Raw genomic sequence first — 26,672 nt, 5'->3', positions numbered from 1 at the left:
GAGAAAGTGTATTCCTGTCAGGGTGAAAGGGAAGGCTGGTAGGTATAGGGAATGCTGAATGACTTAAAAAATTGAGGGTTTGGTTAAGAAAAAGAAGGAAGCATATGGCAGATATAGAGAGGATAGAACGAGGGAATCCTTAGAAGAGTATAACGAAAGTTGGAGTATACTTAAGAGGGAAATTAGGAGGGCAAAACGGGGACATGAGATAGCTTTGGCAAATAGAATTAAGGAGAATCCAAAGGGTTTTTACAAATATATTAAGGACAAAAGGATAACTAGGGAGAAAATAGGGCCCCTCAAAGATCAGCAAGGTGGCCTTTGTGTGGAGCCACAGAAAATGGGGGAGATACTAAATGAATATTTTGCATCAGTATTTAATGTGGAAAAGGATATGGAAGATATAGACTGTAGGGAAATAGATGGTGACATCTTGCAAAATGTCCAGATTACAGACGAGGAAGTGCTGGATGTCTTGAAATGGTTAAAAGTGGATAAACCCCCAGGACCTGATCAGTTGCGCCCTAGAACTCTGTGGGAAGCTAGATAAGTGATTGCTGGGCGACTTGCTGAGATAGTCACAGGTGAGGTGCCGGAAGACTGAAGGTTGGCAAACGTGGTGCCACTGTTTAGGAAGAGCGGTAAAGACAAGCCAGGGAACTATAGACCGGTGAGCCTGACTTCGGTGGAGAGAATCCTGAGGAACATGATGTACATGTATTTGGAAAGGCAAGGACCGATTCAGGATAGTCAAGATAGTTTTGTGCATGGAAAATCATGTCTCACAAACCTGATTGAGTTTTTTGATGAAGTAACAAAGAAGATTGATGAGGGAAGAGCAGTAGATGTAATCTATATAGACTTCAGTAAGGCGTTCGACAAGGTTCCCAATGGGAGACTGATTAGCAAGGTTAGATCTCATGGAATACAGGGAGAACTAGCCATTTGCATACAGAACTGGCTCAAAGGTAGAAGACAGAGGGTGTTGGTGGAGGGTTGTTTTTCAGACTGGAGGCCTATGACCAGTGGAGTGCCACAAGGATTGGTGCTGGGCCCTCTACTTTTTGTCATTTACATAAATGATTTGGATGCAAGCATAAGAGGTATAGTTAGTAAGTTTGCAGATGACACCAAAATTGGAGGTGCAGTGGACAGCAAAGAGGGTTACCTCAGATTACAACAGAATCTGGACCAGATGGGCCAATGGGCTGAGAAGTGACAGATGGAGTTTAATTTAGATAAATGTGAGGTGCTGCATTTTGAGAAAGCAAATCTTAGCAGGACTTATACACTTCATGGTAAGGTCCTAGGGAGTGTTGCTGAACAAAGAGACTTTGGAGTGCAGGTTCATAGCTTCTTGAAAATGGAGTCGCAGGTAGATAGGATAGTGAAGGCAGCGTTGGTATGTTTTCCTTTATTGGTCAGAGTATTGAGTACAGGAGTTGGGAGGTCATGTTGCGACTGCACAGGACATTTGTTAGGCTACTGTTAGAATATTGTGTGCAAATCTATATTGAGTACAGGAGTTGGGAGGTCATGTTGCGACTGTACAGGACATTTGTTAGGCTACTGTTGGAATATTGTGTGCAATTCTGGTCTCCTTCCTATTGGAAAGGTGTTGTGAAACTTGAAAGGGTTCAGAAAAGATTTACAAGGATGTTGCCACGGTTGGAGGATCTGAGCTACAGGGAGAGGCTGAACAGGCTGGGGCTGTTTTCCCTGGAGCGTCGGAGGCTGAGGGGTGACCTTACAGAGGTTTACAAAATTATGAGGGGCATGGATAGGATAAATAGACAAAGTCTTTTCCCTGGGGTCAGGGAGTCCAGAACTAGCGGGCATAGGTTTAGGGCGAGAGGGGAAAGATATAAAAGGGACCTAAGGGGCAACTTATTCACGCAGAGGGTGGCGTGTGTATGGAATGACCTGCCAGAGGAAGTGATGGAGACTGGTACAATTGCAACATTTAAAGGGCATTTGGATGGGTATATGAATAGGAAGGGTTTAGAGGGCCAAGTGCTGGCAGGTGGAACTAGATTGGGTTGGGATATCTGGTCAGCATGGACAGGTTGGATCGAAGGGTCTGTTTCCATGCTGTTCATCTCTATGACTCTAAACCTATGCCCTCTGTTCTTAGACATAGTTAAAAATCACACAACATCAAGTTATCGTCCAACAGGTTTATTTGGAAGCACTAGCTTTCAGAGCACTGCCCTTTATCAGGTGGTTGTGGAATATAAGATCATAAGACACAGAATTTATAGCAAAACTTTACAGTATGATGTAACTGAAATTATATATTTGCTATAAATTGTGTCCCACGATCTTATACTCCACAACTACCTGATGAAGGAGCAGCGCTCCGAAAGCTAGTGCTTCCAAATAAACCTATTGGACTATAACCTGGTGTTGTGTGATTTTTAACTTTGTACACCCCAGCCCAACACCCACACCTCCAAATAGTTCTTTGAAATGTCCGCCTTTGGGAAGAGATTCTCACAATCTCCCCTGTCTACACCTCTCAAAACTTTGCACACCATAACTCGGTTCCCAACTCATACCCCTTCTCTACAAGAAAAAAATCCAGCCTATCCAGTCTCTCCTCCTTACTGAGACTTTTCATTCCATACAACATTTTGGTGAATCCTTTCTGCACTGTCTCTGGTGCAATCAGAGACAGTATGGTGATCAGAATTGCACACAATATTCCATCTGTGGCCTAACCAATGTTTTATAAAGTTGTAACAAGACTTCCCTACTCCTATATTCTCCAACTATTCCATATGCTAGTTTCACCAGTCCATCTGTGCGGACACCCTCAGGGATCAACACATAGATCAAGGTCCCTTTATTCCTCAGCACTCCTAAGGGACCTACCATTCACCGTGTGTAAGTTTACTCCCTTTATCTAAGCAAAGATGCTCTGCCTGTCGATGCAATCCAGTGAAGGTATACCAGACTCATTCCGACAATGCCAGGACTGATGTATGATGAGAGTCTGGCTCAGTTAGGACTATATTCATTAAAGCTTAGAAGAATGAGGGCGTAATCTCATGGAAACCAATATAATTTCAACAGGACTAGACAAGGCAAATACAGGAAAGATGTTCACTGAGTCTAGAACCGGGGACATAGTTTAAGAGCACAGAGTAGACCATTTAGTACTGAGACGAAGACAAGTTTCTTTCCCCAAGAATGGTGCACCTGTGGAATCTCTGCCACAGGAAGTGGTTGAGGCCAAAACATGGAATGTTTTCACGAATGAGTTAGATGTAGTCTTAGGGCTAAAGGGTATGGGAGAAAGCAGGGGCAGGATATGGAGTTGGATGATTGGCCATGATCATATTAAATGGCAGAGGAGGCTAAAAGGGCCAAATGGTCTACTCGTATTCCTATTTACCTATGTCTACAAAGATGCCTCTTTACCACATATGGAAGTTCTCCCACAATGCAATAGTCTGAGATTCAAATGAGATATCAGAACTGTAACCTCCTGAAGACTTTAACAAGTGATTGTGACTGACATATCAGGGCTGGAATAGGTGTTCTCACTCCTGGAACCTATTGTTTTGGCCATTCTCATTCTCTCCATCAAAATCTCACAGATGGTTTTTAAGAAAGATCCTGACCACTCATTTTTAAAATTGACCTTTATTTTCTGACAGCAAGAAGTCGAGTTTTTTTTATTCTCTCATTGGACTTGGTTGTCACTGGCTGGCCAGTACTTTTTTCCCATCCCCATTTGCCCCTTGAGAAGGTGGTGGTTAGCTGCATTCTTGAACCACTGCAGTACTTGTGCATAGGTAGACCCACAATGTTGTAAGCGAAAGAATTCCAGGATTTTGACCCAACAATACTGAAAGAACAGCAATATATTTCCAAGTCATAATGGTGAGTGGCTTGGAGGGGATCTTGCAGACGTTGGTGTTCCCATTTATCTGGTGTCTTTGTTCTTCAAATGGAAATGGTCGTGGATTTGGAAGATGCTGTCTAAGGATCTTTGATGAATTTCTGCAGTGATTCTTGAGATGGTTTTGAACATTGGTGGACTGAGTGCATGTGTGTCAATTTAGTGCCAATGAAAGGAACTGCTTTGTCCTGGATGATATCAAGCTTCTTGAATGCTGTTGGAGCTGCACTCATCCAGGTAAGTAGGAAGCATTCCATCACACTCCTTAATTGTGCCTTGTAGATTGTAGGCTTTGGGTTATCAAGGGTGTTACTCGCAACAATATTCTTAGTCTCCGATCTGATCTTGTAGCCACTGCGTTTATGTATCAAGTCCAGTTGTGTTTCAGGAGAATTGTAACCTCCAGGTTGTTGATAGTGGGGGATTCAATGACGGTAGCATCATTTAATGTCAAGGGGCATTGGTTAGATTGTGTCTTATCACAGATAGTCTTTGCTTGGCATTTGTGTCAGGTAAATGTTACTTGCCAATCAAGCCTGAATATTGTCCAGACCATGTTTCATTTGAGATGAAAAGTGTGTTGCTGGAAAAGTGCAGCAGGTCAGGCAGCATCCAAGGCGCAGGAGAATCAACGTTTCGGGCATAAGAAGAGCTTATGCCCGAAACGTCGATTCTCCTGCTCCTTGGATGCTGCCTGACCTGCTGCGCTTTTCCAGCAACACATTTTTCAGCTCTGATCTTCAGCATGTGCAGTCCTCACTTTCTCCATGTTTCATTTGAACGTGGATCATTTCAATGTGAACCGTGTGTGGCGCTGAACACTATGTAGTCATTGGTAAATATGCCCACTTATGATGGAGGGAAAGTCATTGATGAAGCAACTGAAGATAGTTGGGCTAAGGAAACTACCCTGAGGCACTCATACAGAGATGCCCTAGAGCTGAGATGACTGATCTCCAACAAACGCAAGCATCTTCCTATGTACCAGGTAAGACTCTGAAATAACTCCACAGAGGCCAGTATGTCAGCATCAAGTCTCTATTTATTTACACGTGAAGAGTCCTTGACACTGCTCCAGCTCCCTCAAAGCCAGATCTCAAAGTGATCAGTACCTCTGACACTCCTGTTTATATCTGTCCACGAGGGGTCTTTGATTGGACCAAATTAACAGCCTCAATCAGGGAACTCATACTCTGAGAGGTCTACTTGGCTGAACTCATTACTATCACATCCATCCTCCTTTGGTAGCTCCTCCTGAAGCATTTTAGCACAAGGTCAAATTCCACCAGCTTTCCCTCTAATTCAGGCAGCGTGTAACACCCAGTTTTTCACCTCTTGTGCCTGGGAAGAAATTCATTCACCCCATCAGGCAGCAAAGGAATCCAGCAGCGATATCTACCGTGTCCATCCCAGATTCCAAGGAATCTTTAATGCTTGACAGAGAAAGAGAACCCACTGGTCCCAGAAGTCAGAAAGGGCAGTTGAGAAGCTGGGTACATTTTGCTAGACACAAAAGAGTCAGCTCAGCTCCTGCACTGTTTACGAGATTGCAGCTTTCATATTGTCCTCTTGCTTGTCCAGGACCATTGCACTACCCAAAAGTTTATTTGCTATCGAACCTGACGTCGCGTTGACCATGCCTCTTAGCCATGGAAGGTCATTCCAATTGACCCTATACAAAACTTTGTCTACGGCAGTAAACAGTAGAGCCTTGTGTCTAACACTAATATTCCTGATTCTGGATTAGTGGTGCTGGAAGAGCACAGCAGTTCAGGCAGCATCCAAGGAGCTTCGAAATCGACATTTCGGGCAAAAACCCTTCATCAGGAATAAAGGCAGTGAGCCTGGAGTGTGGAGAGATAAGCTAGAGGGGGGTGGGGGTGGGGAGAAAGTAGCATAGAGTACAATGGGTGAATGGGAGAGGGGATGAAGGTGATAGGTCAGGGAGGAGAGGGTGGAGTGGATAGGTGGAAAAGGAGATAGGCAGGTAGGACAAGTCCGGACAAGTCATGGGGACAGTGCTGAGCTGGAAGTTTAGAACTAGGGTGAGGTGGGGGAAGGAGAAATGAGACCGCATCGGGAGCAACGGATACAATAAATGATATTAGTGGATGTACAAGTAAAACTTTGATGGATGAGGAAGGCTCCTTTAGGGCCTTGGATAGAGGCGAGGAAGGAGGTGTGGGTGCAGGTTTTACAGTTCCTGCGGTGGCAAGGGAAAGTGCCAGGATGGGAGGGTGGGTTGTAGGGAGGCGTGGACCTGACCAGGTAGTCACGGAGGGAACGGTCTTTGTGGAAGGCGGAAAGGGGTGGGGAGGGAAATATATCCCTGGTGATGGGGTCTATTTGGAGGTGGCGAAAATGTCGGCGGATGATTTGGTTTATGCGAAGGTTGGTAGGCTGGAAGGTGAGCACCAGGGGCGTTCTGTCCTTGTTACGGTTGGAGGGATGGGGTCTGAGGGCGGAGGTGCGGGATGTGAACGAGATGCATTGGAGGGCATCTTTAACCACGTGGGAAGGAGGCCATCTGGTGTGTTCTGTGGTGGAACTGGTCCTCCTGGGAGCAGATCCGGCGGAGGCGGAGGAATTGGGAATAAGGGATGGCATTTTTGCAAGAGGGAGGGTGGGAAAAGGTGTAATCCAGGTAGCTGTGGGAGTCGGTGGGTTTGTAAAAAATGTCAGTGTCAAGTCGGTCGTCATTAATGGAGATGGAGAGGTCCAGGAAGGGGAGGGAGGTGTCAGAGATGGTCCAGGTAAATTTAAGGTCAGGGTGGAATGTGTTGGTGAAGTTGATGAATTGCTCAACCTCCTCGCGGGAGCACGAGGTGGCGCCAATGCAGTCATCAATGTAGCGGAGGAAGAGGTGGGGAGTGGTGCCGGTGTAATTACGGAAGATCAACTGCTCTACGTAGCCAACAAAGAGACAGGCATAGCTGGGGCACATACGTGTGCCCATGGCTACCCCTTTGGTCCGGAGGAAGTGGGAGGATTCAAAGGAGAAATTGTTAAGGGTGAGGACCAGTTCGGCCAAACGAATGAGTGTATCGGTGGAGGGGTACTGTTGGGGACGTCTGGAGAGGAAAAAACGGAGGGCTTGGCGGCCCTGGTCATGGCGATGGAGGTGTAGAGGGATTGGATATCCATGGTGAAGATGAGGCGTTGGGGGCCGGGGAAACGGAAGTCTTGGAGGAGGTGGAGGGCGTGGGTGGTGTCCAGGAACTCCCCACATACGTTCGAGACGCTGCGCGTTGTGAGGGTGAGAGGTTGGAGTGGGGGAGGGAGGTAGACAGGTTGAGGCGGATAATATCCCGGCGGCAGTTGGAAATGAAGAGGTTGAGGGCAGGTAATAGGTCAGCACGGGGTGTCCAGATGGATGCAGTGTGTTGGAGGTGGGCGAAGGTGTCCTCGGAAGGTGGGCAGGAGTCCTGATTGTGAAAGTAAGCTCGGAGGTGGAGGCGACGGAAGAATTGTTCGACGTCATGGCGTATATTAAATTCATTGATGCGTGGACGGAGGGGGATGAAGGTGAGTCCTTTGCTGAGGACTGATCGTTCGTCTCAGTGAGGGGGAGGTCTGGGGGGATGGTGAAAACTCAGCAGGGCTGGGAGCTGGGATCTGGTGTCGGTGTAGAGCTGGGAGTAGGGGCGGAACCTGTAACTGTCTTTTTACTCTCCCTCCCTCCCAGCTCAGAGAAATCAGATTTCACCTGGTGCGGGGTCTTTTCCCATTCGCAACTCTGCTAAAGCTGACCCTAAAGTTGCATGAGGAGTAGTTCTGTAATTAGGTAGGAACCAGGACAGTTTGCTATCGAGTGAAGCTGTCGGCTGTTTTTGTAAGCCTGCCTTCAAGGTTTGGACTGTTCTTTCTGCCAGACAATTGGATGATGGATGGTATGGAGTTGACCATATATGATGAATATCACTCAATTTCAGGAGATGCTCCAATTCCCTACTGTTAAACGATGACCCATTATCTGTGACCACTACATTCAGGAATCCATGTATTGCAAACGAGGCAGGCAGGTTTTCTATGTCCAGTGTTTGAAGAATTAACCCAATGTATGTCCAGCCACTTTGAGAGGGCATCCGCAATGGCTAAGAACATTGGGCCCATGAAAGGATCTGCACAGTCAATATTTAACTGAGTCCAGGGTATACATAGCTATTTCCATAAATGTGGAAGAGTTGGTGGTGGCAACTTGTGTTCTTGTTAGCATTCTGAGCACTGCCCTACCAAAGTGGTCATGTCATCCAGGTCATCAATCATAACTTTTCACCAACACCTTCACTTTGGAAACTCCTGGATGACTGTGGTGGACTTCAGCCAGTATCTGGCAATGACTTTTGCTTGGGACAATCCCTCCTACTGCCCATAATAATTTGCCATCCTCTACTATGATCTGGTCTCTCTGAGTCCAAAACGGTTATTATTCTGGTTGGGATCACACTTTGGTTTCACCCAACACCAGCTGTTTCGGTTTTGCCAGCTCTGGACATATCTGCAAAGTCTGACATTGTTAGCTGTGACAGGACATGTGTCCAGAAAATTTAAAATCATTATGCTCACTTCCAGAGGCAGTACCACTGCTGGCGTATCTGCCAGTGGGAGGCAGCATAAATAACTTGTATTTATATGCACTGACAATTAGAGCCAACCATTTAATTTGGCCTGAAGCTATGGGTGGCATTGTAAATCTAGCAGAGCTCTGTAGTCTATTACAATTACAAAATTACACCTGCAAAAGGTATTGGTGGAACCTCCCAACTCCAAATATGGCCCCCAAGTCTTCATTCCCTACCTGGGCATATTTACTCTCTGCATTAGTCAAAGTCCTGCATGCACACACTATCAGGGAGGGTGTCCATTCCATTGGAATACCCTACAACTCATATGCTCCACTTGGCCCATTTTCCAATGTTAAAGCCAATTGTAGCACCTGTTTAAAGTTAAGTTGGTCTTCAACTAGCAGGGGTTTCTGCATGGTTACATCATTAATCCACATATAAAATGGTCTCTCAGCATCTCATTAAATGTTAAATCAAAGTCACATGCCTTTGCCAGTCATCTTAACATAGTTAAAAATCTTGCATTGCCAAGCAAAACTGATAACATCTCAGAATTAGAGGAGGTTTGGGATCATAACATTCCTTAACTAAATCCGTCAACTCTTGAAAGGTTTTAGAATCTGGTGCTTCAGGGGAAGTTAGGTTCCCAATAACCAAAAAAGCCACGGGACCACATGCTAACAGGAGAATTCCTCATTCTGCCTCCAATGTCATTTCCCCAGAAAATATAATGCATTTTTTCCACACACTGGGCCCAGACTTCAATAACAGGATTGAAGAGTCAAGCTTCCCAAATAATTGCATGATGCCAGAAATGCTTACCCCAACTCAAAGACAGCCATTGCGAACAAATTTCTTCAGGATCATGCTTTCCTCTCACTGCCACTGAAATAACTCCAGAGAGGCCGTTATCCCATCACCAAGTCATCCTTTATTTACAAATGGAGAGCCCTTGATACTAATCAGCTTCCTTAACGCCACCTCACAGAGTGAGCAGAACCTCTGACACCCCTGTTTATATCTGACATCCAAAGTTCCCTGTTTGGACTAGATTAACAGCCCCAATGAGGTACCTCATATTCTGAGGTCTGACCTCATTACAACAACAACCCCTAAAAGCAGATGGTTCCCCCTGATTCCCATTGACTCCAGTTTTGCTAGGGATCCTTGATGCCACATTTGGTCAAATGCAGCCTTGATGTCAAGAGTTGTCACTCTCACCTCACCTCTGGAAATTAGCACTTTCATCCATGTTCAGACTAAGGCTGTAATGAGTTCAGGAGCTGAGTAGCCAAGGTGAAACCCAAACTGGGTGACAGTGAGCTGGTTATTGCTGAGCAAGTGCTGTTTGATAGCACATTTGATGATACCTTCCATCACTTTACTAATGATCATGAGTAGACAGATGGGGCAGCAATTGGACAAACTGGATTTATCCCGCTGTTTGTGTCCAGCTTGGAATAGGTATGCAGTAAGTTCTGAAATAAAAGTCTTCAGTACTGTTGACAGAATTTTGTCAAACTCCTTAGCCTCTACAGTATCCAATGCCTCCAACCATTTCTTGACATCATGTGGAGTGAATTGAATTGGCTGAAGAACATACATCTGTGATTCTGGGGACTTTTGGAGGAGGTTGAGATGGATCAACCACTCAGTACTTCTGGCTGATGATTATTCCAAGTGCTTCAGTCTCATCTTTTCCACTGAGATGTTGGACTCTTCCAACATTGAGAATGGGGTTATTTATAGAGCTTCCTTCTATTTAATTTGCTATGCGATTCACAACTGGACATGGCATATTTGCAGAGCTTAGATCTGATCTGTTAGTAATGAGATCACTTCGTTCTATGACTTGAATTCTCCCAGCTACCACTCACATTCACACACACGTGTGTCATTGCTGGAAACAGCAGCATTTCATGGTCGCTTCAGAAGGTGGTTAAGAGTCAACCACATGCTTCTGAAGTCACATGTAGGTCCAGACCAGATAAGGATAGAAGATTTTCTTCTCTAATGGAAATTTGCAAACCAAATGGGTTTTCAAGGAAATGAATGATAGTTTTGTGATCACCAAGAAAACAAACCCTAGGTATCATTCCAGTAAATCTCCTCCAGACGCTCTCCATGGTCTTGATAATTTTTCTTGAAATATGGCATGAACACAATACTCCACTTAACTAGAGTTTCATAAAAGATTTAAAACCTCAGCCGACAGATCACAGAGAGCTTTGGAGAATCTAGGAGCAGGAGTAGGCCATTCAGACCCCGGAGCTTCTTCCGCCATTCAAAGAGATCATGGCTGATATGTGGCCTAATTCCATTTACCTGCCTTTGGCATGTATTGCTTAACAAAAATACATCTACCTCAGGTTTAAAATTAACAACTGACCCAGCTTTCACTGCCATTTGTAGAAGAGAGTTCCAAATCTCTGCCATCCTTTGTATGTTGAAGTGCTTCCAAACATCTCTCCTGAATGATCTTGCCCTCATGCTCAGACCATGTTTCCTAGTTCTAGAATCCCCAACCAGTGGAAATTGTTTATCATTATCTAATCTGATTTTTCCTGTTAATATCTTAAAGATTTCAATCAGATCACCTCTCAATCTTCTAAATTCCAGAGAAAATAGGCCTCATTTGAATAATTCTGGATCAGTGGTGTTGGAAGAGCACAGCAATTCAGGCAGCATCCGAGGACAGGCAAAATCGACGTTTCGGGCAAAAGCCCTTCATCAGGAATAAAGGCAGAGAGACTGAAGCGTGGAGAGATAAGCTAGAGGAGGGTGGGGGTGGGGATAGAGTAGCATAGAGTACAATAGGTCAGTGGGGAAGGAGATGAAGGTGATAGGTCAGGGAGGAGAGGGTGGAGTGGATAGGTGGAAAAGGAGCTAGGCAGGTCGGGCAAGTCCGGACACGTCAGGGGATCGTGTTGCTGGAGGTTAGAAACTAGGATGAGGTGGGGGAAGGGGAAATGAGGAAACTGTTGAAATCCACATTGATGCCCTGGGGTTGAAGTGTTCCGAGGCGGAAGATGAGGCGTTCTTCCTCCATGCGTCTGGTGGTGAGGGAGCGGCGATGGAGGAGGCCCAGCACCTCCATGTCCTCCGCAGAGTGGGAGGGGGAGTTGAAATGTTGAGCCACGGGGCGATTTGGTTGATTGGTGCGGGTGTCCCGGAGATGTTCCCTAAAGCGCTCTGCTAGGAGGCGCCCAGTCTCCCCAATGTAGAGGAGACCGCATCGGGAGCAACGGATACAATAAATGATATTAGTGGATGTGCAGGTAAAACTTTGATGGGTGTGGAAGGCTCCTTTAGGGCCTTGGATGGAGGTGAGGGAGGAGGTGTGGGCACAGGTTTTACAGTTCCTGCGGTGGCAGGGGAAAGTGCCAGGATGGGAGGGTGGGTCGTAGGGGGGCGTGGACCTGACCAGGTAGTCACGGAGGGAACGGTCTTTGCGGAAGGCGGAGAGGGGTGGGGAAGGAAATATATCCCTGGTGGTGGGGTCTCATTTGAATAATGTCTCCTCATAACTTAACCCCCGAAGTTCAGGTATCTATCTTATAAACCTATGCTGTATTCCCTTCAAAGACAATATAACCTTCCAGACCTGCGCACAGAACTGCAAGTAGGCTCTAACCAGGAATTTGTATAACTGCACCATTAAGATGATAACTGAAATCATGCCTGGAATACAGTGCACAGTTTTAGTCTCAAAATTTAAGAAAAGATATCCTTGCATTGTAGGTGGTTTCCTAGCACACAGGGAATCTTCACTGGACTAGCCCCTGGGATCGGGGATGGCCCCTCATGAGAGGCTGAGTAAATTTGGTCAGTATTCTCTAGAGTTTAGAAGAATGAGATCGTCTCATTAAATTATATAGCATTCTGAAGGCGATTAAAGAAGAAAAATTGTTTCCCTCTGACTAGGAAAGCTCAAACATGGGAGCACAGACACAAGATAAGGGGTCAAAACTTTCAGACTCATGAGCAGAAATTTCTTCGCTCAGAAACCAGGAAAATGGAGGTTTCATTGTGAATTTATTTAAGGTTGAGATAGACAGATTTTTGATCTCTTGAAATCAAGGAATATGGGAGTAGTTGGGGAGGAGATGCAATTTGAGTTAAGAACATAACAAATAGAAGCAAGAATTGACCATTCCACCCTCAAGCCTGCTGCATCATTCAATATGGCCACAGCTTCAACAAAGCCATTAACTTGTTAAATAGTGGCGCCATTTTAAGGGGCTGAATGGCCTACTCCTGCTGCCATTTTTAAAGCTGTTATGCCATTTCTAGGCTGAACCTCCACGCACTTTGTGGAGTAATCCCACACTCCACTAGTAGAACCTAGTACATTTTTTTTGTGTCACTGAATGGCCGGGGAGGTCCAGACAATGGGCTCAAGCCTTGGACACAGGCCTCAGGATCAAGACTTAGAGATAAAGAGTAGGACAATGGTCCAGTAGGACATGATTTGCATGGCATGCGCTGCATTGATCATGACCCAGTTTCAAGAAGCATGTAGGTCAGGCTCCCATTCCAGTAGTGAGGACACCTTTTACCTCAAACCTTCTCCTGACTTTTATAAGAAAATGCAAACTTCTCACCAGACACTGCACCAGGTCATCGTCTTTGGAGGGGTGCCACGCCAAATGCAGCAGGGCTTACAAGGACAGGCTCCCCCAGCTGAAAGAGTTAAGTGCTGATTTAATTGAGATATTTATGATTATTAATTAACGTAGTCAATTGAATGGAGACAATGGACTTGTGCGCTGCAGTGGCAGTGTCTGGGCTAGCTGGTCTGGCTTCAAGACCCAGCTGCACTACAGCCATGTTGCAAATTTCCTGAACAGGTTGATTTAAAAAGTATTCCATGAGCCTACCTCCACCTGTCTCGGGAAGAGAGTCCACAAACTCATTACCACCTGAGATGAAAACGCAATCTCCCTACATGTGAACCAAGAGACTCATGTCCAAGTCGCACCTTCTCCAGAGCTGGGTCATGACATCACTGAACAGGCTGCTTGATTTGCTTGTTGCTGGGGAAGGCGGTTAACTTTTATGGACCTAAGGCAGGTTGCAATAATGGTTAGCTATGATATAATTCAAAAACAGGAGCGAAGATGATTGCATCACCTCCTTCTGCTCCTATGCTGAGTCTGTAAATGTGAGATATGAAAGGGCAGAGGCCATTAATTTTTCTTGACATAAACAATAAAGGGGAAAGTGAGGTCTGCAGATGCTGGAGATCAGAGTCGAACAGTGTGGTGCTGGAAAAGCTTAGCCAGTCAGGCAGCATCCGAGGAGCAGGAGAGTTGACGTTTCAGGCATAATTCATTCCTGATGAAAGGCTTATGCCCGAAACATCAATTCTCTTGCTCCTTGGACGCTGTCTGACCAGCTGTGTTTTCCAGCACCACACTCTTCGACTCTTAACAATAAAGGGAGGTGGTAGCGCAGGGCATTGTCACTGGACCAAAATCCAGAACCCCAGACCAAATTTCTGGGGAGGTGGGTTCAAATACCACCAAGGCAGATAGAGCAATTGGAATTCGATAAAATATCGGGAATTTAAAACCAGTCTAATAAATTACCACGAATCCATTGCTAATTGTCATAAAAGCCCAAATGATTCACTTTAGGGAAGGAAATCTGCCATCCTTATCTTGTTTGGCCTCCAAGTGACTCCAAACCCAAAGTAATATGGGTGACTCTCGACTGCCCTCTGAAATAGCCTTAGGACGTGACTCAGATCATGAGAATTAGGAAAATCGATATTTCGAGCAAAATGGCTTCAGCAGGACCCTTTTGCCCAAAACGTCGATTTTCCTGCTCCTCAAATGCTGCCTGACTTGCTGTGCTTTTCCAGCATCACACCCTTGACTCCAATCTCCAGCATTGCAGTACTCACTTTCACTTCACGGCAGTTAGGAACAAGTAATAAGTGCTGGCTTTGCCAGCAATGCCCACATCCCATGAATAAATAAACAAAATAAAACTCATTCTGGCTTCAAGTGTCTTACGTTTCACACGAAGCTGCGATGACGATTTGGAGTCACTGATAACGAAGGTGATGACACCAGAATCTTCCACTGTGACATTAACAAAGACCAGAATGTGGGTTTTCCCAAAGGACTTGATGATTGTTTTATGGGATTCAGTCAGCAGCTCTCCATCCTTGTACCAGGACACCTCCACATTCTCCTCATCCAGGTCCACACAGAAGGCTGCATTCTCTCCCTCCACTACATCCAGTTTCCGTGGTAACCGCTTCACGATTTTACCTCAGAGGGTTGGGGAAAGAATGAATAATTTCAGCAATTCAAATCAAAACTTGACTCCAACAATTTTACTTTCAATTACTTTATTTGCGACTGAATAACCACTCTCTCAATACTGACCTTCTAATAGTGTAGCAGTCCCTCAGCACTGACCCTCTGATTAGATTAGATTAGATTCCCTACAGTGTGGAAACAGGCCCTTCCGCCTAACCAGTCCACACCGACCCTCTGAAGAGTAACCCAGCCAGACCCATTTCCCTCTGACTAATGCACCTAACAGTCTGGGCAATTTAGCATGGCCAAATCACCTGACCTGCACATCTTTGTGACTGTGGGAGGAAACCGGAGCACCCGGAGGAAACCCACGCAAACACGGGGAGAATGTGCAAACTCCACACAGACAGTCACCCGAGGTTGGAATCAAACCTGGGACCCTGGTGCTGTGAGGCAGCAGTGCTAACCACTGAGCCACCGTGCCACCCTAATAAAGACGTACAGCACTCCCTCAGCACTGACCCTCCAACATGCTGCATCCCTTCAGTATGGATGCTCTGACATTGTGGCACTCCCTCAGTACTGACCCTCCAATAATGCAGCACCTCCTCAGCACTGACCCTCTGACAGGTGTTTGTGTGGCAGTCTCTGGAATGCAATTCAAACCCATGACCTTCTGACTCAGATGAGAGACATTGACTCAATGACTTTAGCTGATCTAAAATAGAGCTGACATGGTTATTCACGACGCTGTGAGATGGGCAATGTTGGCTCTGCTCTTGGACTCTTTAAAAGAAAAGTGAGTATTTGCAAGGGGCCAATGACCATTGCCAATCCTTACTGTGGGGGATACTGTCTGTGTTCCGGACAGCGGTTGGAAGAATAAGTGGTGATTCAGTAAGTGGGGTCTAATACCCCAGCATCGTCCATTGTCCATTCCATCAACACGTATACCTGGGATGTGGCTGCACTCACTCCAAGGGTTCTAAGCCAATTACCTTTTACTGCCACCTCAGCAATGCTCCTGCCACCATCTTTCATCTCACAGAGGTAAACTCCATCGTCATCCATGGTTACATCCTTAATGGTAAGGCGATGTACTGCCCCTTGCTGCTCGATAATGTACTTGGCACTAGAGTGTAACTTGCGGTCTTCAAGGTACCAGACAGCTGGTATCGAGTCTCCCGGGACCTCACATTCCAAGATCGCCTGCTCCCTCTCATTCACCTCGACATCCTGCAACTGGTTCTTAAATTTGATGCGAGGTTCTGGGGAGGAGACATGAAATGAATAACTAACCAGGTCTCTGTTGCAACTTATATTTTTTACACAAAATAACAAGCACTTCATAAGCAACAACTACCTAGGCCATCAGTTATTGTCCATCCCTAGTTTCCACTGAGAATGAGCTGAACAGCTTTTGGGAACAACTGCAATCCATGTGCTGTAGGTAGACTGACAACATTGACAGGGAGTGAGATCCAGGATTTTGAACCAGTGACATCGAAGGAATGGCAATGTATTCCCAAGTCAGGGTGAGAGTGGCTTGGAGGGGAACTTGCAGGTGGCAATGTTCCCATGTAAAGGCTGTGCTTACCTCTACAGATAGAAGTAGTCATCAGTTTGGAAAATACCAGTTAAGGAGTTTTTGTGAAGTGGAGGGGTGAGATGAAAAAGAAAGTACAAACTTAAATTAGAGCTACTCTGTTCAGACATACATAGAAACAAAAAGTAGGAACGGGAGTAGGTCTTTTGGCTCGTGAACCTGTTCCATTATTGCGATTTTTGAGAAGATTTGTAGCTCAGGTTGAGGTTCAGGTTGTAAGTTTGCTCGCTGAGCTGAAGGTTTATTATCAGACGTTTTGTCACCATACTAGAGTCAATGGCAATCTTCAGACTGTTTTTAGTCAGGATTAAATAATCATAATGCAATTGAATGTCAGGCACTTGTATAATACTACTTGATACTTATCAGCCGAGGACTGGACATTGTCTAGGCTTTGCTGCATCATCAGTGAGCTTCCAGTTAAGTGCTGGTGTTATGTCCCGCTTTCTATTTATGTGTCTTGGTCTGTTAGGGTGGGTGACATCATTTCCGGTTCTTTTTCTCAGAGGTTGGTAAAAGGGGTCCAAATCAATGTGTTTACTGATAGAGTTCCAGTTTGAAAGCCAGGCCTCCAGGAATTTCCCTGCATGTCTCTGTTTAGCCTGTTTTAGAATGGATATGTTGTCCCAGTTGAAGTGGTGTCCTTCTTCATCTGTATGTAAGGGTAGTGATAGTGAGTCATGTCTTTTGGTGGCTAATTGGTGTTCATGTATCCTGGTGGCTAGTTTTCTGCCTGTCTAGCTGATAATAGTGTCTGTTATAATCCTTACATGGTATTTTGTAAATCAAATTTGTTTTGCTGGGTGTTTGTATGGGGTCCTTTAGGTTCATCAGACGCTGTTTAAGTGTGTTGGTAGGTTTATGGGCTACCATGATGCCAGGGGGGTCGAAGTAGTCTTTATTAGTTCTTTTGTGTGAGATTGTCTAGTATTTCCTGTAGGGATACTTTGTTTTTTTCAATAAACATAGTCTACCGATTCCTAAACAACAAACCCAAACAAGCAGATACAATGTGCCCAGAAACTCTAGCCACAATACCATACGTCAAAGATATCTCTGAAATGATCATCAGGCTACTCTGACCCCTTGGCATCATGGTAGCTCACAAACCTACCTACACACTTAAACAACACTGATGAACCTAAAGGGCTCCATACAAACAACTAACAAAATTAATGTCATTTACAAAATACCATGCAAGGACTGTAACAAACACTACAATCGGACAGACATGCAGAAAACTAACCACCAGGATACACGAACACCAACTCGCCACCCAAAGACATGACCCACTATCATGAGTATCCTTACATACAGACGAAGAAGGACACCACTTTGACTGGGGCAATTCATCCATCCTAGGACAGGCAAAACAGAGACACGCACAGGAATTCCTGGAGACCCAGCATTTACCAACCTCTGAGAAAAAGATTCAGAAATGATATCACCCACCTTAAGAGACCAAGACATATAAATATAAAGCGGGACACTGCTCACTGATAATGTTACCTAGCATGGTGATGAAACGTCAGAAAACAAACCTTACTCAGCGAACAACCTTACAACTTACTCCATCATTCAATACGATCATGGCTAAACGTCTTACTCAGTATCCTGTTCACACTTTCTCCCTATTTCCTTCAGCCTCTTTAAACCTAAGAACTATATGCTTTATGAAAACATTAAACATTTTTTCCTCAACCACTTTTTGTGGCAGAGAATTGCACAGGCTCACCATTCTCTGGATGAAAGCATCTCTCATCTCAGTCCGAGATGTTCAGCACCATTCTTAGATACTGAAGCAGTCCAAATGCAGCAAAGCCTAGACAATGTCCAGTCCTGGGCTGATAAGTATCAAGTAGTATTATACAAGTGCCTGACATTCAATTGCATTTTGATTATTTAATCCTGACTAAAAACAGTCTGAAGATTGCCATTGACTCTTGGATTGAAAAATGTGTTGCTAGAAAAGCGCAGCAGGTCAGGTAGCATCCAAGGAGCAGGAGAATCGACGTTTCAGGCATAAGCCCTTCTCCAGCATCTGCAGTTCTCACTTTCTCCTAATTGACTCTTGGGTGGCACAGTGGCATAGTGGTTAGCACTACTGCCTTGGGTCGCTGTGTAGGTTTCTGTTGGGCACTCTGGCTTTCTCCCACTGTCCAAACGCGTGTAGGCTCAATGGATTAGCCATCATATATGTGGGGTTGTGTCTGGATGGGATGCTTTTTGGAGAGTCAGTGCAGACTCAATGGCCGAATGGCCTCTATCTGCACTGTAAGATTCTACAAAACTGCAGTTGTATAAAGTCATAGAGATGTACAGCACGGAAACAGACCCTTCGGTCCAACCCATCCACGCCGACCAGATATCCCAACCCAATCTAGTCCCACCTGCCAGCACCCGGCCCATATCCCTCCAAACCCCTCCCACTCATATACCCACCCAAATGCCTCTTAAATGTTGCCTCCACCACATCTTCAGGCAGATCATTCCATATAGATCACATCTACTGCTCTGCCCTCATCAATCTTCTTTGTTACTTCTTCAAAACACTCAATCAAGTTTGTGAGACATGATTTCCCACGCACAAAGCCATGTTGACTATCTCGAATCAGTCCTTGCCTTTCCAAATACAGGTACATCCTGTCCCTCAGGATTCCCTCCAACAACTTGCCCACCACCGAGGTCAGGCTCACCGGTCTATAGTTCCCTGGCTTGTCTTTACCGCCCTTCTTAAACAGTGGCACCACGTTTGCCAACCTCCAGTCTCCCGGCACCTCACCTGTGACTATCGATGATACAAATATCTCAGCAAGAGGCCCATTTATACTCCTAGGACTGCAAGGATTCAAGAAGGCAGCTAATCAGCACCTTCTTAATTAGGGATGGGCAGAAAATGAATATAAAAACATTCAATATATAAAAATATATAAAAACAGCAGGCCTGAGGGGATGGATTCAATAGGATCTATTTTGCTTTGAATGCCACGTTTTACCCCAAAAAGCCTTTAATCTCATGTTAACAAGACTATATAAACAAATGAAAGAACTGAGATGCCAGAAATCAGGCCCACAAACAGGAATTGCTGGGGGAAAAAAATACAGCAGGTTTGGCAGCATCCATGGACAGAAAGCAGAATTAACTTTTCAATCCAGTGATCTTTCTTCAGAAGTCTACCTACCTCTGTTTCAAAAATGTTCAATGAACATTCTTCCATTGCCTTCTGTGGCAAATAGATTCAAAAATGCACAGTCCTCTGAGATAAAAGAACTTCTACTCATCTCTATCCTGAAAAGGTGACGCCTGATTTTAAAACCGCATCCCCTGGTTTTCGACCTCTCCACAAGAAAAGACATTCTTGCACTGGAGAATGGCGACTTTGTACATTTTTTACTGTACTCCTGTATTGCTGTACTCAAGTACACGTGACAATAAAATCTAAATCTACATCTAAATCTACCCTTGTCAAGACCATTCAGGATCTTATACATCTCAAACAGGTCACCCCTCGTTCTTCTAAACCTCTGTAAACAAGCCCAATCTGGCCAAATGTTCATCTTAAGACAAGCTGCTCATCCAGGTATCATTCCAGTAGGCCTCCTCTGAGCCACCTCAAATGCATTTAAATCCGTGCTTAAATTAGGAGGCCAAACTGTGCATAGTATTTGAGATGTGGTTTCAGACATATATCAGAAGTACACTATGTTCAATTGTAATAATATAGCATCCTACTGCGCTATGCTAACTTTTTGTCACTCACATTAGAACACCTGGATCCCTCAGAAGCACAGAATTCTGCAGTCATTCTTTGTTAAAGTAACTTTTTTTTATTTTTCATACCAAAGTAAACAACTTCACATTTTCCCACATTATACTCCATCTGCCAGATTTTTGCCCAATCATTCAAATTATATATTCATCTGCAAATTCCAAATGTCTCCTTCACAACGTACTTTCCTACCTACCCTGGTATCCTCTGCAACTTGACTTTGTTCCCCATATTGAAGTTAAGTGATGTGAATTATAAATGTTGGGACCCAGCACAGACCCTGCGGGATCCCACTCATCAAAACCCCATTCACGCACAGTCTTTTTTTTTCCAGACAGCCAGTCCTCCAACCATGTTACTATAATATCTCCTACACCATGAGCTTTTATTTTCTGCAATAAACTTTGATGTGGCACACTATCAAATTACTTCTGAAAATCTAAGTATAGTACAGGTTAGTATAGGTTAGGTGGGCTTGGATCGGCGCAACATCGAGGGCCAAAGGGCCTGTACTGCGCTGTATTCTTCTATGTTCTATGTATCTACAAGGCATCCTCCATCTACAGCACCCCTGTCAAGGATCCTTTTGAAGATCCCCTTTCAAAATGTTGCCCTAGTTAGTGACATGATCAATTTCTTTAAAAAAGTGAAGACTTCATATAGTCTTAAGATAGAGGTTTCTGGGTTGTTTTTTACTCCTGTCACGCTTTTTGACATCCAGCAACAGACCCTGTGGAATCCCACTCATCACATCATGCCAAAGACCCACTGACACATAGTCTCAGTTTTCTACCAGCCAGATAGTCTTTCAACCATGTTAACAAAATACCCCCTACATTGTGAGCTTTTATTTTCCACAATAACTTTTATTGAAGCGTCTTATCAAATGACCTTCTGGAAATCTGAAAGCACCACGTCTGTAGGGCATCCTCTATTCATTGCACAAGTTACTCCTTCAAAACGTTGGTCTGGCTAGTGGCACATATTAAAGGATTATGTTTACTTGTGTAGACTCCATATCGGCATAAAATAGAGATTGGTGTTTTGTTTTCCCACTCCCCCTCCTGTCATGCTTATTGAGAGAAGTTCCCATGTATTCTAATCTTACCTTTGACGTTGAGCAGCACTGAGCTGAGGGTCTGACCAGCTGCATTGGAGGCAGCACAAGCGTACAGGCCATTATCCTGCTGCTTGCAGTACAGCACCTTGAGGATGAAGTAGCCCTCCCTGTCCTCGTAGAGGAGGTGACGCCTACCAGGGGCGACCAGCCGACCGTCCTTTCTCCAGAAAATCTCGGGCTTGGGCTTCCCGGTGACATAGCACCGGAACTTCGCGTGCTTGCCCTCTGTCACGGAGAAGACTTTGACTTTGCAGGCCCTCGGTGGGTCTTCAGTGGCGTGGCTCTGGCGGGCGACGCCGGAGGCTGAGTGCGGCTCACGGTGAGGGAGGCGGTGCCTTTTCCCGCGCCGCGCCTCGCGCCGGATCCGTTGGGCGCCCGACCCCTCGCTGACCCCAAGGCCGTTGCTGGCGGTTGTGGGCGGGGCTGGCTCGTGGGGGGCGTCGCCTGGCTCCACGAGGAGGACGGCCGCCGACATGGCCTCGCCGAGAGGGTTGCGCGCCTTGCATAGGTAGACCCCCGCGTCGGGCATGCGGGCGCTGAAGATCTTCAGGTGGTGCCAGCCTTCGCCGTCGCAGCCTTCGCTGAAGTGCCCGCTCTCGAAGATCTCGGTCAGCTTCTTGCCGTCCTTCTCCCAGGTCACCGCCGGCATCGGGGAGCCGGCCAGCCGCCCGGTGAAGACCACGTCGTGGCCGCGGACCACCCTGGCCGAGGTGGGCTTGACCACGAAGGCCGGCCGGTTCTCCGGGTCCCCGTCGCACTCCTCCACCTTGAGGGTGGCGGCCGCGTAGGTCTCCCCCACGCTGTTCTTGGCCTTGCAGATGTACTGCCCACTGTCCTCCACCCTCGCCCGCGACACCACCAGGTTGTAGACATTGCCGTCCTCCAGGAACCGGTAGCGACCGTGAGGTGAGATCTGAGTCTTGTCCCTCTCCCAGATCACAGTTGGACGAGGGTCCCCAGCGATTTGACACTTGAGAACGGCGTCTGCCCCATTGGGCACCGTGAACGTCCTGGGATACGATAAAAATCTCGGAGCTCCACCGAAGACATCCATTGAAGAATGCTCAGGGATCGAATGGCCAGGCACCTAGGAACAAGCAACGCAAAATAATCTGAGCACCGTTTTGCCAACAGCGTTTATCAAGAGGAGCGGGCATGTGAGGGAGGAATAACTTACTTTAGAAAGTTCAATCGATTATTATTACTAATAAATCCAGTGGGAAATTCAGGAGAAATGTTCCCACCAATGGAATGTGGTCTCAGAGAATGGTTTAGGCTTTACAGTACATGAATGCGAGGTGCAGCATGATAAACGTAAAGATGAAGGAAAGAAAGGGAGTGTTGGAACGGTGAGATGTTGGAGGGGGATGGCTAGTGTGGAGAATGAATGCCAACACAGACTTGTTGAGGCAAACAGTCTATTTCCTTACTGCAAAAACTGATGAAAGCTGTTTTGCCTCTTCCTCAGTTGAGGTCAAACATGCCCAATACGTCCTTATTATAGGACCACTGGGAGTTGGCCATTCAACCCATTGGACCTGTTCTGCCCATTCAGTGAGGTAGTAGCTGATATGTAACTCAACTCAATCTTGTCACTTAGGCTCCATGACCCTTAAAGACCAGCAATCCATCAATTCCAGTTTTTGGAGATTTCCAGTTGGGACCAACATCAATGATTTTGCTTAGATCAGAGTGGTGCTGGAAAAGCACAGCAGGTCAGACAGCATCCGAGGAGCAGAAAAATCAACATTTTGGGCAAAAGTCCTTCATCAGGAATGAAGGAAAAAGGATATGTTTACCTTTTTCAGGAAAGTATAACCATGTCTAACAAGTTTTTAATTATCCTTGGGAAGGTGTTTGAGGTCCACCTTCATAAATTGTTGATGTGCCCTTGTCAATAAATCAGTGGAAGTTAAGATGCTAATGGAATATTACCTTTATCACAAAAGGATTTGAGTACAGAAGTGGTGAAAATGAGGACTGCAGATGCTGGAGATCCCGTTCCTGCTTGAGATCCTTCTGATCTAAACTCTGGTTTCCAGCAAATGCTGTCCTCACTTTTGCCCATCAGTGATTTTGCTGCAGAATGTTGGTTAGGCCACAGCTGGAGTACTGTATGCAGTTGTGGTGTCCAGAATATAGGAAGGATGTAATTGCGATGGAGTGGGTTCAAAGGAGATTCACCAGGAGGTTGCCTGGGATGGAACATTTCAGATACGAAGAGGCTGAATAAGCACAGGTTGTTTTCTTTATTGGAGAGAAGGTTGGTGGTGGGGAGCTTCCTGGAGGGGTGTTAGGTGATTATGATGGGCAAGGACGGGATTAATTGAGAACAGCTGTTCCCCTTAGTCTAAGGGTCAGTAACAATGGAGCATCATTTTAAAGTGAAAGGCAGGAGTTTAGAAGGGATTTGAGGAAGCCTTTTTCACCCAGAGAGTAGTGGGAGTCTGGAATGCACTGCCTGGGAGAGTAGTTGAGGCGGAAAACTCGGAAGCTTTAAAAAGTACTTGGATGAACTCTTGAGGTATCATAACATTCAAGTCTCTGGGCCTAATGTGAGAAAGTGGGGCTGGTGTAGATTTAGCATATTTTCGGTGATGCAAACTTGATGGGCTGAACAGCCTCTTTTCCATTGTTTAATCAGAGTCATGGAGATGTACAGCACGGAAACAGACCCTTCGGTCCAACTCGTCCATGCCGACCAGATATCCTAAATTAATCTAGTCCTATTTGCCAGCACTTGGCCCATATCCTGCTAAGCCTTCCTATTCATATACCCATCCAGAAACCTTTTTAAATGTTGTAATTGTGCCAGCCTTAACCACGTTCTCTGACAGCTTATTCGATCCACCATCTGATTGCTTGAAAACACCCAATATTTTAGCTTCAAATGATTTCTGTGGCAGAGAATTCCACAAGCACCCACTTTCTGGGTGAAGACATACCTCCTCATCCCAGTCATAGAGCTCTACAGCATGGAAACAGACCCTTCGGTTCAACTCATCCATGCCGACCAGATATCCTAAATTAATTGAGTCCCATTTGCCAACATGTGGCCCATAACCCTCTAAACCCTTTCTACTCATGTCCCCATACAGCTGCCTTGTAAATAGAGTCAGAAAGTCATAGAGATGTACACCATGGAAACAGACCCTTCGGTCCAACCTGTCCATGCCGACCAGACATCCCAACCCAATCTAGTCCCATCTGCCAGCACCCAGCCAATATCTCTCCAAACCCTTCCTATTCATATACCCATCCAAATGCCTTTTAAATGTTGCAATTGTACCAGCCTCCACCACTTCCTCTGGCAGCTCATTCCATACACATACCAATCTCTGTGTGAAAACATTGCCCTTAAATCTCTTTTATATCTTCCCCTCTCACCCTAAATCTATGCCCTCTAGTTCTGGATTTTTCAACCCCAGGGAAAAGACTTTGTGTATTTACCCTATCCACACCCCTCATAATTTTGTAAACCTCTATAAGGTCACCCCTCAGCCTCTGACGCTCCAGGGAAAACAGCCCCAACCTGTTCAGCCTCTTCCTATAGCTCAAATCCTCCAACCCTGGCAACATCCTTGTAAATCTTTTCTGAACCCTTTCAAATTTCACAACATCTTTCCAATAGGAAGGAGATCAGAATTGCATGCAATATTCCAACAGTGGCCTAACCAATGTCCTGTACAGCCTCAATATGACTTCCCATCTCCTGTACTCAATACTCTGACCAATAAAGGAAAGCATACCAAACGCCTTCTTCACTATCCTCTCTACCTGCGACTCCACTTTCAAGGAACTATGAACCTGCACGCCAAGGTCTCTTTGTTCAGCAACACTCTCTGGACCTTACCATTAAGTGTATAAGTCCTGCTAAGATTTGCTTTCCCAAAATGCAGCACCTCGCATTTATCTGAATTAAACTCCCATCTGTCACTTCTCAGCCCATTGGCCCATCTGATCAAGATCCTGTTGTGATCTGAGGTAACCTTGTTCGTTGTCCACTATACCTCCAATTTTGGTGTCACATGCAAACTTAATAACTATACCTCTTATGCTCATATCCAAATCATTTATGTAAATGACAAAAACGTAGAGGACCCAGCATCGATCCTTGTGGCAGTCCACTGGTCACAGGCCTCCAGTCTGAAAAACAACCATCCACCACCACCCTCTGTCTTCTACCCATGATCCAGTTCTGTATCCAAATGGCTAGTTCTCCCTTTATTCCGTCAGATCTAACCTTGCAAACCAGTCTCCTATGGGGAACCTTGTCGAACGCCTTACTGAAGTCCATATAGATCACATCTACCACTCTGCCCTCATCAATCTTCTTTGTTACTTCTTCAAAAAACTCAATCAAGTTTGTGAGACATGATTTCCCACGCACAAAGCCATGTTGACTATCCCTAATCAGTCCTTGCCTTTCCAAATACATGTACATCCTGTCCCTCAGGATTCCCTCCAACAACTTGCCCACCACCGAGGTCAGGCTCACTGGTCTATAGTTCCCTGACTTGTCCTTACCACCCTTCTTAAACAGTGGCACCACGTTAGCCAACCTCCAGTCTTCCGGCACCTCACCTGTGGTTATTGATTATACAAATATCTCAGCAAGAAGCCCAGCAATCACTTCTCTAGCTTCCCACAGAGTTCTAGAGTACACCTGATCTGGAGATTTATCCACCTTTATGTATTTCAAGACATCCTGCATTTCCTCCTCTGTAATATGGACATTTTCCATGATGTCACCATCTATTTTCCTACATTCTATATCTTCTATATCCTTTTCCACAGTAAATACCGATGCAAAATACACATTTAGTATCTCCCCCATTTTCTGCGGCTCCATACAAAGGCCGCCTTACTGATACTTGAGTCGTCCTATTCTCTCCCTAGTTACCCTTTTGTCCTTAATGTATTTGTAAAAACCCTTTGGATTCTCCTTAATTCTATTTGCCAAAGCTATCTCATGTTCCCTTTTTGCCCTCCTGATTTCCCTCTTAAGTATACTCCAACTGCCTACTCTTCTAAGGATTCACTTGATCTATCCTGTCTATTGAGAAAATGAGGTCTGCAGATGCTGGAGATCAGAGATGGAAATGTGTTGCTGGAGAAGCGCAGCAGGTCAGGCAGCATCTAGGGAACAGGAGAATCGACGTTTCGGGCATTAGCCCTGCCTGACCTGCTGCGCTTCTCCAGCAACACATTTCCATCTCTATCCTGTCTATACCTGACAAATGCTTCCTTCTTTTTCTTAACCAAACTCTCAATTTCTTTAGTCATCCAGCATTCCCTATACCTACCAGCCTTTCCTTTCACCCTAACAGTAATATACTTTCTCTGGATTCTCGTTATCCCATTTCTGAAGGCTTCCCATTTTCCAGCCATCCCTTTACCTGCGAACATTTGCCTCCCGTCAGCTTTTGAAT

The 26,672-nt window shown here is 45.4% G+C and overlaps 2 protein-coding genes across 19 annotated transcripts in view; one reads left to right on the top strand and one right to left on the bottom strand.

The window, feature by feature from the left end:
• obsl1a (obscurin like cytoskeletal adaptor 1a) overlaps positions 1 to 26,672 on the bottom strand; it is a 306,290-nt gene that overhangs the window by 262,789 nt on the left and 16,829 nt on the right. For 17 of the 18 annotated variants that reach the window (XM_087989381.1, XM_087989386.1, XM_087989383.1 and 14 more), the window contains exons 2-4: positions 21,229 to 22,327; positions 15,743 to 16,012; positions 14,493 to 14,753 (exon numbers count right to left, since the gene is read on the bottom strand). In XM_087989381.1, coding sequence (XP_087845507.1) covers positions 14,493 to 14,753; positions 15,743 to 16,012; positions 21,229 to 22,294 — 1,597 coding nt within the window. In that variant the 5' untranslated portion in view covers positions 22,295 to 22,327. Of the gene's footprint in view, positions 1 to 14,492; positions 14,754 to 15,742; positions 16,013 to 21,228; positions 22,394 to 26,672 lie in introns of those variants that run through there. The other variant, XM_087989373.1, reaches the window with a different exon arrangement.
• inha (inhibin subunit alpha) overlaps positions 22,103 to 26,672 on the top strand; it is a 28,003-nt gene continuing 23,433 nt past the window's right edge. The window contains exon 1 of the mRNA XM_043694354.2: positions 22,103 to 22,393. The gene's annotated coding sequence lies outside the window, so the exon portion shown is untranslated. The remainder of the gene's footprint in view (positions 22,394 to 26,672) is intronic.

This window comes from Chiloscyllium plagiosum, unplaced genomic scaffold, assembly GCF_037043375.1.
Source record: "Chiloscyllium plagiosum isolate Xiang-an unplaced genomic scaffold, Cpla_swu_hap1 HiC_scaffold_7, whole genome shotgun sequence".
Lineage (NCBI taxonomy): Eukaryota > Metazoa > Chordata > Chondrichthyes > Orectolobiformes > Hemiscylliidae > Chiloscyllium > Chiloscyllium plagiosum.
This window is presented reverse-complemented; position numbering and strand designations above follow the sequence as displayed.